At 44.6% G+C, this 16,244-nt stretch overlaps 1 protein-coding gene across 7 annotated transcripts in view; it reads right to left on the bottom strand.

Annotated features, from left to right (window-relative positions):
- lrrcc1 (leucine rich repeat and coiled-coil centrosomal protein 1) overlaps window positions 1-16,244 on the bottom strand; it is a 231,029-nt gene that overhangs the window by 83,138 nt on the left and 131,647 nt on the right. For all 7 annotated transcript variants that reach the window (XR_005943299.1, XM_041189511.1, XM_041189512.1 and 4 more), the window contains 2 exons: window positions 5,843-6,044; window positions 3,873-4,058 (listed from right to left, as the gene is read on the bottom strand). Coding sequence is in view for 6 of the 7 variants with exons in the window: in XM_041189511.1 (XP_041045445.1) it covers window positions 3,873-4,058; window positions 5,843-6,044 (388 nt within the window). In the remaining variant the exon portion in view is untranslated. The remainder of the gene's footprint in view (window positions 1-3,872; window positions 4,059-5,842; window positions 6,045-16,244) is intronic.

Below are 16,244 nucleotides of genomic sequence, written 5' to 3'. Positions count from 1 at the left end.
ACATAAAACGTTTCTCGGACTGCTGTTCCCGTCACATTCTGAAATCCACACTCAGTGCCATGCGCCGCCATATGAACACACTCGACCTCTCCCTCCAGCAGCACCGCCGTACCCTTTTTCAAAGCTGCGCATGCCCCCAGTTTCATTTTATCCTTCGGCTCATCCGACGCCTCAACAAGAAACTTTTTCTCTTTCTCTCAAGTGCTAAGGAACGCAAGCTACAACAACTCATCGACACCAACACCCATCTAGGACCCCCCACCCCTGCCTGTTCCTCCGTCCCCACCCTTTCTTCCAATCCCAACCCCAGCCGTGTATTCACTATACCCCTTGACCTTCCCCTCTCCGATGCTGAACGTTCAGTGCTCAGCAAAGGACTTAGTTTCATACCCTTACGCCCTCACCTCAATGAATTTCGGGCTCGGCATGATACTGAACTCTTCTTCCGCCGTCTTCGTCTCCAGGCTCAATTCTTTGGGCAGGAGTCCTCTCCCAGTTCAACGGATCCTTTTACCCATCTCCAATATTCTCCCTCCACCTGGACCCCTCCCTCTGGATTCTTACCTTCTCTCGATCTTTTCATTGAGAACTGTCGGCGCGACATTAGTCGTCTCAATTTCTCTGCTCCTCTCACCCATTCTAACCTGTCTCTCTCTGAACTTACTGCACTCCATTCTCTCAGGTCCAACCCTGACATTGTCATCAAACCCGCTGACAAGGGTGGTGCTGTTGTTGTCTGGCGCACTGACCTCTACCTCGCGGAGGCTGAGCGTCAACTCGCAGACACTTCCTCCTACCTCTTCCTGGACCATGACCCCACCACTGAACATCAAGCCATTGTTTCCAGGACTGTCAGTGACCTCATCTCCTCTGGGGATCTCCCTCCCACAGCTTCCAACCTGATAGTCGCCCAACCTCGGACGGCCCGCTTCTATCTCCTACCCAAAATCCACAAACAGAACTGCCCCGGTAGACCGATTGTCTCAGCTTGCTCCTGCCCCACAGAACTCATTTCTCGTTATCTTGACTCCCTTCTCTCTCCCCTTGTCCAGTCCCTTCCCACCTACATCCGTGATTCCTCTGACACCTTACGTCACATCAACAATTTCCAGTTCCCTGGCCCCCAACCGCTTCCTCTTCACCATGGACGTCCAATCCCTCTACACCTCCATCCCCCACCAGGATGGTCTGAGGGCCCTTAGCTTCTTCCTCGAACAGAGGCCTGAACAATCCCCATCCACCACTACTCTCCTCCATCTGGCTGAACTTGTTCTCACACTGAACAATTTCTCCTTCAACTCCTCTCACTTCCTCCAAATAAAAGGTGTGGCTATGGGTACCCGCATGGGCCCCAGCTATGCCTGTCTCTTTATGGGGTATGTGGAACATTCCTTGTTGCAGTCCTACTCCGGCCCCCTTCCACAACTCTTTCTCCGGTACATCGATGATTACTTCGGTGCCGCTTCATGCTCTCGTCAGGACTTGGAAAAATTTATTAATTTTGCTTCCAATCTCCACCCCTCCATCATTTTCACGTGGTCCATCTCTGACACTTCCCTTCCCTTCCTTGACCTCTCTGTCTCAATCTCTGGTGATAGACTGTCCACCAATATCCATTACAAACCCACCAACTCCCACAGCTATCTCGACTACAGCTCCTCACACCCTGCTTCCTGTAAGGACTCCATCCCATTCTCTCAGTTCCTTCGCCTCCGTCGCATCTGTTCCGATGATGCTACATTCAAAAACAGTTCCTCTGACATGTCCTCCTTCTTCCTTAACCGAGGTTTTCCACCCACGGTCGTTGACAGGGCCCTCAACCGTGTCCGGCCCATCTCCCGCGCATCCGCCCTCACGCCTTCTCCTCCCTCCCAGAAACATGATAGGGTCCCCCTTGTCCTCACTTATCACCCCACCAGCCTCCGCATTCAAAGGATCATCCTCCGCCATTTCCGCCAACTCCAGCATGATGCCACCACCAAACACATCTTCCCTTCACCCCCCTTATCGGCATTCCGTAGGGATCGCTCCCTCCGGGACACCCTGGTCCACTCCTCCATCACCCCCTACTCCTCAACCCCCTCCTATGGCACCACCCCATGCCCACGCAAAAAATGCAATACCTGCCCCTTCACTTCCTCTCTCCTCACCGTCCAAGGACCCAAACACTCCTTTCAAGTGAAGCAGCATTTCACTTGCATTTCCCCCAACTTAGTCTACTGCATCCGTTGCTCCCAATGTGGTCTCCTCTACATTGGAGAGACCAAACGTAAACTGGGCGACCGCTTTGCAGAACACCTGCGGTCTGTCCGCAAGAATGACCCAAACCTCCCTGTCGCTTGCCATTTCAACACTCCACCCTGCTCTCTTGCCCACATGTCTGTCCTTGGCTTGCTGCATTGTTCTAGTGAAGCCCAACGCAACTGGAGGAACAACACCTCATCTTCCGACTAGGGACTTTACAGCCTTCTGGACTGAATATTGAATTCAACAACTTTAGGTCGTAAGCTCCCTCCCGCATCCCCACCCCCTTTCTGTTTCCCCCTTCCCCTTTTTTTTATTTTATTCCAATAAATTATAAAGATTTTCCTTTTCCCACCTATTTCACCTATTTCCATTATATAAAAAAAAACCCACTAGAGCTATACCTTGAGTGCCCTACCATCCATTCTTAATTAGCACATTCGTTTAGATAATATCACCAACTTTAATTTTAACACCTATGTGTTCTATTGTACTATTGTCGTTGACATCTTTTGATGATCTGCTTCTATCACTGCTTGTTTGTCCCTACAACCACACCCCCCCAACCCTCCCCCCTCCACCTCTTTGTCTCTCTATCTCTCCGCCCCCCACACACACACCTTAAACCAGCTTATATTTCAACTCTTTCTTGGACTCGAACGCAAGTTCTGTCGAAGGGTCATGAGGACTCGAAACGTCAACTCTTTTCTTCTCCGCCGATGCTGCCAGACCTGCTGAGTTTTTCCAGGTAATTCTGTTTTTGTTTTGGAAGGAGCTGTAGTCTGCCATTGCAGCTAAGGAAGAGAGAGGGCACCTCCATTTTGAGGTGCTCCCTCAGGAATTTTAACCAATGTGAAAGAAACACCACCCTCACAGGGTACCATGTAGTCACAGCTGTGTCTATGTCAGCTGGGGCAACAGGGGTGCGGACAGTGTGCAAAGGCATCCTGGAGCACTGGTGCCTGGTCTGCCAGAGGGAGGCAACCTCCAGTCAGCCGCTGTGCTCCTGACAAAACAGGGAAAATTCTACCTGGCTTCTGACAGTTGGCCTTAATTGGCCAGTAAAGGAGCTTAACTAACTAACTGCCCCCATAATGTGACAAAAATCCTGCCCGCAGTGTTAATATCTGAGCTGGTGGTTGGGAGTATGGAAACAAGTGACGGTGCTATGTCTTCATTATCATTCCATTCTTGGTGCTCCTCCACTGCCTAGCCAGGTTACCAATTCTTAAGAAAAAAGGCAAAAGGGGAAAGGGCAATGCAAGAGGTACATGCTTATATCTTTTGCAACTTGTAATTAGAAGAGGTAATTCTCGCACGGGCGAGAAGTGGGATGTCAGAAGGAGGATTATGTATGAGGATACTTTCAATGGTTTGAGCCCTGCCACTGGCCACGGCCTCAGCAAAGGCTATCTCGAAAATGGCCAGCACCACATCCTCTGTGAGGGCTAGGAGATGCAGGTGTAGAACTGGCACGCTGGCTGGCGGGGTCTTAAAATACTCCCCATACGTCTGTTTGCTTTATCCAAAGATAAATAGAACTGTTGTCAGTCAACAGTAGTAGAGAATACAGGAGATACTATAAGAATGACAACTGTTAAATATCAATATATTCATTATTCATTTACCTTAAGTTCTGAAACTGTTTCCTGTTTGGATTTTGCCAGTTCTGCTATCTTAGCTTTCTGCTCTTTCACCATGGTGGTCAACTCCTGAATCAAAGTTCCTGATTGTTTCTCCTTCTGCTGTGACTGAGCAAGGGCCTGTTTGCAGTTTGCTAGTTCTGCTGTCACGTGATCAAAGCCGCTCTTCACCTGTGTGTGTTTTTCAAGAAATATATGATTACAGATTACTATCAAACAAAGGTAATTGTACTTACTTCAATCTCTAAAGAATAATAAAGATTTGCATTTTATACAGTGCTTTTCACAATCACAGGATGTTCCAATGTGCTTTACAGGCGATGAAGTAATTTTGAAGAATAGTCACTGTTGTAATGTAGGAAAAGCAGGAGCTGATTTGCAAACAGCAAACTCCCACAACCATGTGACAGTAACCAGATAAACCGTTTTTTGTGATGTTGACTGAGGAACAAGTATTGGCCAAGACACCAGAGATAACTCTCCCGTTCTTCTTGAAAATAATGCCATGGGATCTTGTATGTTCATCTGAGAAGGCTTAGTTTAACATCCCATCCTAAAGGCAGCACCTTCTATAGTGCAGCACTTTATTATCACTGCACTATAGTGCCAGCCTTGTGCTTAAATCTTGGAGTGGGATATGAACACAGTTTTCTGACTCAGTGGTGAAAGTGCTACCATCTGAGCCATAATCTGCAATAAATCCAAACTTCATGCTATCAGAGCGCCACAATAGGACATGGGGTTCAAATTAGTAAAGGAAAAATTACAATTAATATCAGGTATCTATTCATATGTGATATGGATCTTCAGTAAAAGTGTTGAGGGAAAAATCTGAGAATAATTTAAGAAACAAATGACTGCTGCAATGGAGGGAGAGTGTGGGTATTTATTGGATGCATAAACTAAAATAAACCATAAGGCCTTCCTCATCCATATTGATATTGTGATATTAACAATACACACTTCATAGGGCAAGACTGAAAGGCTTGTTTGTGCATCTTTGCTACAGACTCTGAGTTTATTTTGTTTAAATGCACTTCAGGAAATAAAAGGAGCTGTTTTCTTTCGTTAATTTTATTAGTGACAACATTGTTATTATTGTGATTTTGTCACTGAAAATTTGCTGTCATAGATACTATAACTCTTTTTTTTCCATTTTTTGCTCATCAAAGTTATGGTTTTCAGCTCTTTTTAACTTGTTGCTTGTACTGTCAGACTCAATATTTCAAAGTCACAAGCATGGATATGGAGTGTTTTTCAATTCATGAGGCAGTTTCTCTCTCAGCTCAAACTTCAATTGGTCCTGGGGTTATCTTAGTCCCATATCCCTTCCCTTTTCCCTTAACCTCTTAACTTTTCCTGTCTCAAGTAATTATCCACTTTCTTTTTGAAAGTTACTCTGAGATTTGCTTCTACCTCTATTTCTGATATCAGCATAAAAAAAACTAACTTTCCCCTTTGTTCTTTTTATGCCAATCTTAAATTTCTGCTCCCTAGTTACCTAGTTACACTGTTTGCCCCTGCGGATAGAATTTAGGATTCTTGTATTTTTGATCAACCTGTCCTTTTAAAGATTTGTCTATTTTAATCCCTAAGTCTGTCTGTGCTTTTAGCTGTTTTGAAGGATACTAAAACAGTAGTGTGTGTAGTTGCTTGGTTTGTTACTAGTTATTTATTAATTTTAAATTTCAGCTGAAATAATGTACATTACATTATATATACACATTATAAATTTAATATATAAATAATTGGTATAACTTTATTGATCCAACAAGTCATAGCCAAAGATCTTTCAGACTTAATTGTCTGAAATAGAATTAAATAATTCAATATGTTTTGACCACAGTCAAACACAAAGTGTTTCAGTGGTTGTTGTCAATAAAAACAAATCTTAATTTAACTGATTCTTAAAGGCTGTAGATGGCTTTTCCTGAAAATATGTGATCTTTAATTACCTCTTTAAATCGATTTGCTTCAATGGTAAGAGCCATGCGAAATTCATCCTCCAAAGTAATGTACTGCTGATTTAATAGGTCATTTTTTTCTTGATATCCTTTCAATTGCTGAGCGTGTCTCTCTTCTTCTTTTGCCATCTCTCTGGACAAGGCAGCATGAAATTCTGGTCCACTCAAAGTAACTCTGGATTCTATTTCTTTCCTGTGGGAGAGATGCTGTTGCTTTAATCATTTACATTGTTAATAATGTGATATTTTTCAAATCTACTTTAAACTGAAATAAAGCACCATATTCAGTAGTTCCCAAGCAAAATAACAACAACATGTGAAGTAAGAGTGAGCACATAATCCAGCATCATGACATCTGCAAGGAAGAGTGTACTTTCTTTAACAGACTATCAGGTTACTTCCTGCAACATTTCTGATAGGTATGTTCTGGACTTAAAATAAAATTATCTTCATGGTCTAGGGAGTTATTACACAAGAGTATTGTAATTTTTATATTAATTCAGTTTGTACTTAAGGGGACCAGTTACCTTCTCCAAGGTTCAGGTTTAGGAAGAGTAGCAGATGATCCAAGATGGAAATTAAGAATGGGGTAAAAACCAATTGGAATCTAACCACTGAAAGTCACAGTTGGACTAGTTGGTTTCTAATTATTGAAGCTTAGTTTAACATTTCATAAATTTTCTTCCTCAAAATATTACTTTAGCTATAATTCTTCGTCTTTTCATTAATTTATTCCTTGCCTTCTAGTTGTCTACAAAGTAATGTCCGCAAATAAAAAGCCAAGCTTTTGAAAATGAACAGCGTGAAGACAATACATTAATCCAGTTAAACAGGACTTTAATAATTGAGATCAATTTGGTTTCACAGAATCTCACAGTGCAGAAGAGGCCCTTCGGCCCATCGAGTCTGCACCGACACGTGAGAAAAGGTGATGTTTTGAATATAGAGTACCCACCATGTTCTTGAAAAAGCTTCTGGACGTACTATAACCTATCTAAAGAAGAGCACTGTAACTCCTGCCACTAACAGGAAGTGCAGCAGGAACAGTTGTACCTGCATGCCTAACCCCATGTAAGAGGCAATGGCGTAATGGTATTGTCGCTGGACTAGTAATCCGTAGACCCAGGGTAATGGTCTAGGGACCTGGGTTTGAATTCCGCCACGGCAGATGCTGGAATTTGAATCCAATAAAAATCTGAGTGCACTGGCTGTCGATGTGGCTTATCCTCCAGATGCAAGCCCAACAATGGCTAGTGATGAGGCTGCTGAGTTTCTACCCTCTGACATTTAATATGTCAGCACTTGGCTGCTGTTGGCAAAATGCAGCCTTGGGTCCTGCTGCCTGCCAAAGCAGATTCAACTTCCTGCCGCACAGGAGGCTACTCAGTAAGATAAGAGCCCATGGTGTTAGAGGCAAGGTATTAGCATGGATAGAAGATTGACTGTCTGGCAGGAGGCAGAGAGTGGGGATAAGGGGGTCCTTCTCAGGATGGCGGCCGGTGACTAGTGGAGTTCCGCAGGGGTCAGTGTTGGGACCACAACTTTTCACTTTATACATTAATGATCTAGATGAAGGAACTGAGGGCATTCTGGTTAAGTTTGCAGATGATACAAAGATAGGTGGAGGAACAGGTAGTATTGAGGAGGCAGGGAGGCTGCAGAAGGATTTGGACAGGTTAGGAGAATGGGCAAAGAAGTGGCAGATGGAACATAACGTGGGGAAGTGTGAGATCATGCACTTTGGTAGGAAGAATAGAGGCATAGAGAATTCAGAAATCTGGAGTGCAAAGGGACTTGGGAGTCCTAGTCCAGGATTCTCTTAAGGTTAACTTGTAGGTTGATGCCATAGTTAGTAAGGCAAATGCAATGTTGGCATTTATTTCGAAAGGACTAGAATATAAAAGCAGGGAAGTGCTGCTGAGGCTTTATAAGGCTCTGATCAGACCACATTTAGAATATTGTGAGCAATTTTGGGCCCCGTATCTCAGGAAGGATGTGCTGGCCCTGGAGAGGGTCCAGAGGAGGTTCACGAGAACGATCCCAGGAATGAAAGGCTTAACATATGAGGAACGTTTGAGGACTATACTCGATGGAGTTTAGAAGGATTGGGGGGATCTGATTGAATCTTATAGAATACTGAAAGGCCTGGATAGAGTGGACGTGGGGAAGATGTTTTCATTAGTAGGAGAGACTAGGACCCGAGGGCACAACCTCAGAAAAAGAGAAGACCTTTTAGAACAGAGATGAGGAGAAACTTCTTTAGCCAGAGAGTGGTGAATCTATGGAATTCATTGCCACAGAAGGCTGTGGAGGCCAGGTCATTGAATGTATTTAAGACCGAGATAGATAGGTTCTTGATTGGTAAGGGGATCAAAGATTACGGGGAAAAGGCAGGAGAATGGGGTTGAGAAACTTATCAGCCATGATTGAATGGCAGAGCAGAATCGATGGGCCGAATGGCCTAATTTCAGCTCCTATGTCTTATGGTCTTATAGACCTTGCCCAACCCCGACTTTTGACCTCAGTGGTGGTGCTTCTGCCATCTCAGCAAAATTCCAGCCCTTGTGTCACCACAACCCCATCCCTCCAATTGTTGAGCTTTGGTTCTTGTGCAAGCGCTGTCCCAAAAATCTGCTGCATGGAAACCAGCACTTTCCTCATTAACAAAGACAGTAATCTTCTATAGGCAAAGACACATTCCCTCTGATTTATTCACTGTCCACAGTGGGGAGGGGGAACGATGGAAGGCGAAGGGGCAGAAAGGCTTTGCAAGGGTTTGGAGGAGAGGGAACGATGGCAGGCAGAGGGGAGAAAGCGGGGTAAGAAGCTGGTGCCTGACAAGGGAAACTGAAATGCTCACAAACAAGGCGGTGAATTGCACACCACGTGGAGGAATGGGAGAGGATGAACCCAGGCTCTAGATTGGGAAAGTGAGGGTGTTAATGTGGTACAAGGGGGATGGGTTGCACGGAGACTCACAAGTGGGGGGTGGTTAGGAAGGGAGACTGTGATGTCTTCAGTCATGAGGGCAATGGGGAACTCACTGAAAGTTAAAGTCCTTGGTTCGAGGCTAGCAGGTCAGAGTCAGAGAGTAGAGGCACTCCTTGGGCTCACAGTCATCAGTTAGAGAGTAGAAACAGTCCTGGAGGTCTGCGGACCTCACAGTCAAGAGTTAGAGAGTTCAGAAAGCCATGGGGTGCAGCTGGCCATGCAGCAGGGCTATTCATGGTGAGCGCGGTGTACTCACAATCCAGGGAGAGGCAAGAGCTTTGTGCTCAATTGGAATAATGCACAGCTTGGTGCGCAGGGTGTTTTCACAGTTGCTGTCCAAGAGCTTGTCTATGTCTGTACTGGGCTACAGATGGTATGGTAATGGTTATTGGAGCCATACGCAGCCTGTATTTGGGGAAACCATAATAATGTTTGGGGGGTGGGGGGGTTGCGGTGGCAGTCACAACAGTAAACTGGAGTCCAAGTTAACAGAAAGGAGGAAGACCTCCTTGAGAAGGCAGCCATTGAAACCAATGCCTTTTTCAGCGCTGTTACAGGGAAATGTTAGGAGCCTATGGCTTAACATCACAAGATGTGCAGGTTACACCTTAACAGGACCAGGATTAATATCCTCACAGGGAGATTTGCTAGTGCCATTGGGGAGGGTTTAAACCAAATTACCAGGGGGATGGGAACCTGAGGGGTAGCTCAAATTGAAAGGAAGTAGAAAAAAGTGGCAATTGAAATTAGAAGGCAGTTGAAATGAAGGTGAGCATTAACTAAGCTTAGGATGTGGAATAATGTGAAAAAGACAAAGCTAAGGGCATTCTACCTGAATACATGCAGCATTCGCAACAAGGTAGGTAATTTAAAGGCATAAATAGAGGTAAATGGGTATGATCTAACTGCCAACATGGCTGCAGGGTGACCAAGACTGGGAACTGATTATTCAAGGATAATCAATATTTAGGAAGGAAAGGCAAAAAAGAAAAAGGAGGTGGTGTCACGCTGATAATAAGGGATGGGATCAGTACATAAGTAAGGGAGGATCTCAGGTTGGAAGAACAAGATGTGGAATCTATTTGGGTGGAGCTAGTAAACAGCAAGGGGCAGCAAACATTGATAGGAGTTGTTTATAGGCCACCAAACAGTAGTGGTAGTATGGGGTATGGTATTAATCAGGAGATTAGAGAAGCATGTAGTATAGGTAATACAATAATCATGGGTGACTTCAATCTGCATATAGGCTGGGTAAACCTAATCAGCAGTAATGTTGTGGAGGACAAGTTTCTGGAGTGTGTTAGGGATGGTTTTCTGGACCAGTATGCTGAGGAACCTACTAGAGGACAGGCTATTTTAGATCTAGTATTATGTAACGAGAAGGGGCTAAATAATCTGGCTGTAAAAGAGCCTTTAGGGATGAGTGACCATAATATGATGGAATTTTACATTGGGCTGAATTTTGCCGTCAGCGAGCAGGGGGTGGGGCCCGCTCGTCGACACGCAAAATGGTGCGGGACGAAGTCGGTGGGAAGCTCCGACGTTATCCCGCCTCAATTAAATTTTCAGGAAGGCGGGCCCACAGCAACATCAGCTGTGGGCCCACCGGCCTGTCAATGGCTAATTGAGGCCATTGACAGGATCATTAAAACAATTAAAGGACCTGCCTGTCCAACCTTAAGGTTGCCGGGCAGGCCAGGAGCCCCGGCAGGGAATAGAAAAAACATGAAACCTCATCTACCAGCAGGATTGTCACATGAGGGAGACATGTTAAGGATTTTTTTTTCCCTATTTTTAATGTTTTTAGAACTGTTAGCAATCTCACAGCGCTTCCTGCCAGACGTCATGCTGGGCGCGCCTTAATTAGCCCGCCCATGTAAAATGGCAGTAGGGCCCGCTTCTCCGGCGGGGATCGTCTCCCCGCCCGACGGAGATTGGGTCGAGCCCACCCGCCTGGAAGGCAGAAAATTCTGCCCATTATATTTGAAAGTGAGGTAGTTCAATCTGAAACTAGGGTGTTAAATTTAAACAAAGGAAATTATGAAGGTATGAGAGGCAAAACGGTTGAGGTGGATTGGGAAAATACATTACGAGGTATGACAGTACATAAGCAATGGATAGTCTTTAGAGATTAATTATATAGATTACAGAAACTCTACAATCCTTCAAGGGACAAAAACCCAGAAAGAAGTCAGTCAACCATGACTAATAATTGAAGTTAAGGACAGTATAAGATTATAAGAAAAGGCCTATAAAGTTGCCAGAAATACTAGTAAACCTGAGGATTTTAGAATCCAGCAGAGGAGGACCAAGAAACTGATAAAGAAAGGGAGAGTAGAATATGAATGTAAACCAGCAAAAACATAAAAATGGAGTGTTAAAGCTTCTATAGGTATGTAAAAAGGAAACATTTGGCTAAGACAAATGTTGGTTCATTACAGCAGTGTCAGGAGAATTTATAATGGGGAATAGAAAAATGGCAGAGAAGATAAATGATTACTTTGAGTCTGTCTTTACTAGAGAAAAGACAAGAACTCCCCAGGAATTATAGTTCAAAGGGACTGGGGAGAATGAGGAATTGAAGAAAATTAGTATTAGTAAGAAGGTCATGTTTAAGAAATTAATGGGACTGAAGGTTGGTAAGTCACTGGAACGTGATTTTCTACATCCCAGTGTTGAAAGAGGTAGCTTTGGAAATAGTGGATGCATTGGTGATCATCTTCCAAAATTCTATAGACTCTGGAATGGTTCCTGCAGATTGGTAGGTATCAAATGTCACCCCACTATTTAAGAAGGGAGAGAGAAAGAAAACGGGAAACTACAGACCTGTTAGCCTTACATCATAGTCGGGAAAATATTAGAATCTATTATAAAGGATGTGTTAAATGGACACTTGGTAATAATGATTTGATTGGGCATAGTCAATGTGAGTTTATGAATGGGAAATTGCTTTTGATGAATCTGTTGGGAGTTTTTTGAGGATGTAACTAATAGAATTGATGAAGGGGTCCTAGTATACTGGGATTTTCAGAAGGCTTTTGATAAAGTCTTCCACAGGGGATTGGTTAGCAAAATTAAAGCATATGGGATAGGAGGTAATATACTGGCATGGATTAAGGATTAGCTAACAGGCAGAAAACCAAGAGTAGGGATAAATGGCTCATTCTTGCATTGGCAGACTGTAACTAGTGGGGTACCACAAGGATCGGTACTTGAGCCTCAGCTGTTCACAATATATACCAGTGATTTGGATGTGGAGACCAAATGTAATATTGGGGCTTGGCCTAAATAGCCAAGTGGTTATGGTACTGGGTTTGAAACCCCAAGATCAAGAGTTCAAATCTCACAATGGCAAACTATGAAACAATGTAACTTCATCTGAAACAGATGGAAACGGGCTTGTACTCAAAAGAGCTACTGCTGCTGGTATTAACACATATATATGACAAGCGAATCCAAATGTAATATTTCCAAGTTTGCAGGTGACACAAAACTAGGTTGGCATGTGTGTTGTGAGGAAGATGCAAAGTGGCTTCACAAAGATTTAGACAGACTTAGTGGGCAGAATTTGGCCCTCGATGGGTGGGCCCCACCGGCTTGGTGGCGGGCAGGCAGCTGAACTCCGCCGCCAAAACGGGTCCTGCCACCATTTTGTGTGGGCGGGCCAATTAAGGCCCGCCCAGCGGGCTGCCCGACGGGAAGTGCTATGCACTTCCTGTGCTTTTGGTGGGGGGGGGGTGGGGGGGGATTCCCCAACTGTCAAAGTGTGCTTTTTCGCACCCTGCGACTAAGTGCTGTCTCAGGGAGATTAGTGACAGTTTAAAAAAACTCAGAAATGGAAAAATAAAAAAATTATTAACATGTCTCTCTCATGTGACAATGTCACACAAGATGGGACATGTTAATAAATATGACAAAGTTTATTAAAGATTTTTAAAATGGACATGAAACCTCATCCCACCAGTGGATGAAGTTTCATGTTTTTTCAGAAGCCCCTGGGGCTCCTGGCCTGCCTGCCAGCCTTAAGGTTGGACTGGCAGGGCCTTTAATTGGGTTAATTATCCTCTCAATGGCCTCAGTTGGCCATTGACAGGTCGGCGGGCGGACAGCTGATTTTGCTGTTCGCCCGCCTTCCTGAATATTTAAATGGGGCGGGATGATGTCAGGGGTTCCCCCTGGCGTCATCCCGCATTGGCGAGCGGGCTTTGCCCCCAACTCGCCGATGGAAAAATTCTAGCCAGTGAGTGGGCAAGAACATGGCAGATGGAATATATTGTGGAAAAAAGTGGGGTTATCTAGTTTGGTAGGAGGAACAGATGTGCAGAGTATTTCTTAAATGGTGAGAGATTAGGAAGTGTAGATGTATAAAAGGGACTAGGTGTCCTCGTTAATAAGTCCCTGAAAGCTAACATGCAGGTGCAGCAAGCAATTAGGAAGGCTAATAGTATTTTAGCCTTTACTGCAAGAAGATTTGAGTACAGGAGAAGCGAAGAATTGTTTCGAACCTTGGTTAGACTGATTATTTAAGGATAATCGATACCTCGAAAGGAAAGGCAGAACTTGGTTACACCTGGAGTACTGTGTCCCTTTACCTTAGGAAGGATATTATTGCCACAGAGGGAGTGCAACGCAGATTCACCAGACTTGTTCGCAGAATGGTGGGACAGTCCTGTGAAGAGAGATTGGGGAAACTGTGCCTGTATTCTTTAGAGTTTTGAAGAATGAGAGGTGATCTCATTGAAACCTATAAAATGCTTAAGGGGATAGACAGGATAGACGCAGGTAAGATGTTCCCCTGCTTGGGGAGTCTAGAACCAGGGGACACAATTTCAAAATAAAGGGGGAGCCACTTAGGACTGAGATAAGGAGATTTTTTTTTACTCAGAAGGCTGCAAATTTTTGGAATTCTCTACTCCAGAGGGATATGAAAACTCAGTCATTGAGTATGATGAAAGTAGAATTGACAGATTTCTAAATACCAATGAGATGAAGGAATATGGGGACGGTGTGGAGAAAAAAGGCACTGAAGTGGATGACCAGCCATGTACTGAACGCCCTACTCCTGTTCTTATGTTCCTATGATCCTGGCGAATGTCCTCTGGTGGGCCAAGGCCTGGAATGCCCTGGCCTGGTAAGGGTCTCCTGTTCAGGGGGCAGATGCAACCTCCTAGGCCTAAGCAGATGAAATGGATGGGGTCACAGACAGACGGGATTCAGAGCAGCAGGACATCCTTTGAGTGTACTGAGTGGAGACCCTGGGGTGCCTGGCTGACACTCATCCTCCCTGTGGGTGCCCATGGGCCTCTCCCCGATTCCATGAGGAGAAGGGGTACCTGGAGGGACATCAAGGTGGTCTTGCCACCCTCTTGTCTAGACACTGATAGTGTCCACCAGTGCATGTGGCCATGGAGTCCAGGGCCGAGTGCAAATCTGGCAAAACCTGATGGACCAAGGCTTAACATATGAGGAACGTTTGAGGACTCTGGGTCTATACTCGATGGAGTTTAGAAGGATGATGGGGGATCTGATTGAAATTTACAGAATACTGAAAGGCCTGGAAAGAGTGGACATGGGGAAGATGTTTCCATTAGTAGGAAAGACTAGGACTCGAGGGCACAGCCTCAGAGTAAAGGGAAGACCTTTTAGAACAGAGATGAGGAGAAACTTCTTTAGCCAGAGAGTGGTGAATCTGTGGAATTCATTGCCACAGTAGGCTGTGGAGGCCAGGTCATTGAATGTATTTAAGACCGGGACAGATAGGTTCTTGATTGGTAAGGGGATCAAAGGTTACAGGGAGAAGGTGGGAGAATGGGGTTGAGAAACTTATCAGCCATGATTGAATGGTAGAGCAGACTCGATGGGCCAAATGGCCTGATTTCTGCTCCTATGTCTTATATCTTTAGGCTAAAGTTACTCAGGTAATGATTCAAAATAAATGATCGAATTCAAAATGCAAGCCTCTTATTAACTGAAACAGTCTCCCCAAACCATGTCTTCCAGTGGCTTTGATTGTCTATTTTCTGGCACATTGAGGCACTCCATGCAAAGTGTACTGACCAGGGCTCCTGCTATTCAGGACGATGGAGGCATATTTCCCTTAAGGTGCTCCCGGGGAATCGGATTGTTCGGATCACCTGTCACTCAAGAGTTACCAGATACTAACTGAGAAAGATCAGTGTTTAATCAGAGGTCTCAGGAAACAAGAGGGAAAGATTCTGAAAGCATTGGAGCAAAATATTTGAGAAGTTCAAGAGAATTTAAATTTTATGGAGACGATTTCAAAGTTGCAGAACCAGATGGAAGTAAAAAGGCACTTCATTTCTGAAGGAGAGAGATTATGCTGTAGGTCAGTTCAGTGAAACTTCACACAGTCACAAAATAAGCAATGATACCTGCTGATTTAGATTGATTGGTTTGTTTACTTTGGGGCTAGCCTTCAAACTAGCCTTCTCCCACACTTTCCGCAGAATTCCGGGAATGCCTGAAGCCTCAACAAAAACAATTTTCATTTATGCATCCCCTTAATACAGTAAAACATCCAAAGCTGTTTTACATGAAGATTGTCAAACAGATTTGACACAGAGGGCTGCATTTTCATGGAGTTGGGGAGACTCCGTGGAGAGTGAAAATGACGGCCAGGGTCCAATTCTGGGATTCCTGACCCCATTCCCGAGTTTTCCAATTATCAGGAGTGCCTTTTAAGGGTGCGAGCTGGCTCGGGTTGCAGGTCTGCACCGTGCACTCCCGACCTGGCCGGCTCCATTGTGGGGACAGGCAAGCCCTCGTCTTCAGGAATTTTCACGGAGTCGGGCCAGCTTTTCAGAGTCGTGGTTCACGGCAGATCATAACTGTCATGAACCATAGTCTACATGAGGGAAACTTTTGAAAGTTAAGTGTCCTTCTCATGCTGCCTATTCAAGATATGCCTTCCCAGCTACCTCTATGGCCCCTCATGCCCCCCAATGCCAAGGCATGAACCCCCATGGCTCCTCATGCCTAGGTATATCCCCCACCTACCCTCTTTAGCCCTTCATGCCCTCATGCCAAGTTATCCCCCCCATCTAACCCCTATGGCCCTTCATACCCCACATTCCAAGCCAACTTCCATGCCCATTTACCCACTATATACTGTATAAAACCAATTAATCCTATTGTGACAGTAGGAAGTATAAAAAAAAGTTTAAAAACTGTCATTGATAAATTTCCACTTTCTTAAAAAAAAACTATTTTTACTACAGGCCTTAGAAGTGTCAACCATTCAGACCCTTTAAAGTATCCATTGTTGAAACCTCTATCTTGTGCAAATAAACATTGTGAAATTGACCGAAAAGATTAGAGAGCCAGAGCTGTCAATCAAGCAATGTTTGCTCTGGGGCTCAACTGTTTCAGAAATCTAATGGAT

The sequence above is a fragment of the Carcharodon carcharias genome, chromosome 6, assembly GCF_017639515.1.
Source record: "Carcharodon carcharias isolate sCarCar2 chromosome 6, sCarCar2.pri, whole genome shotgun sequence".
Taxonomy (NCBI): Eukaryota; Metazoa; Chordata; class Chondrichthyes; order Lamniformes; family Lamnidae; genus Carcharodon; species Carcharodon carcharias.
This window is presented reverse-complemented; position numbering and strand designations above follow the sequence as displayed.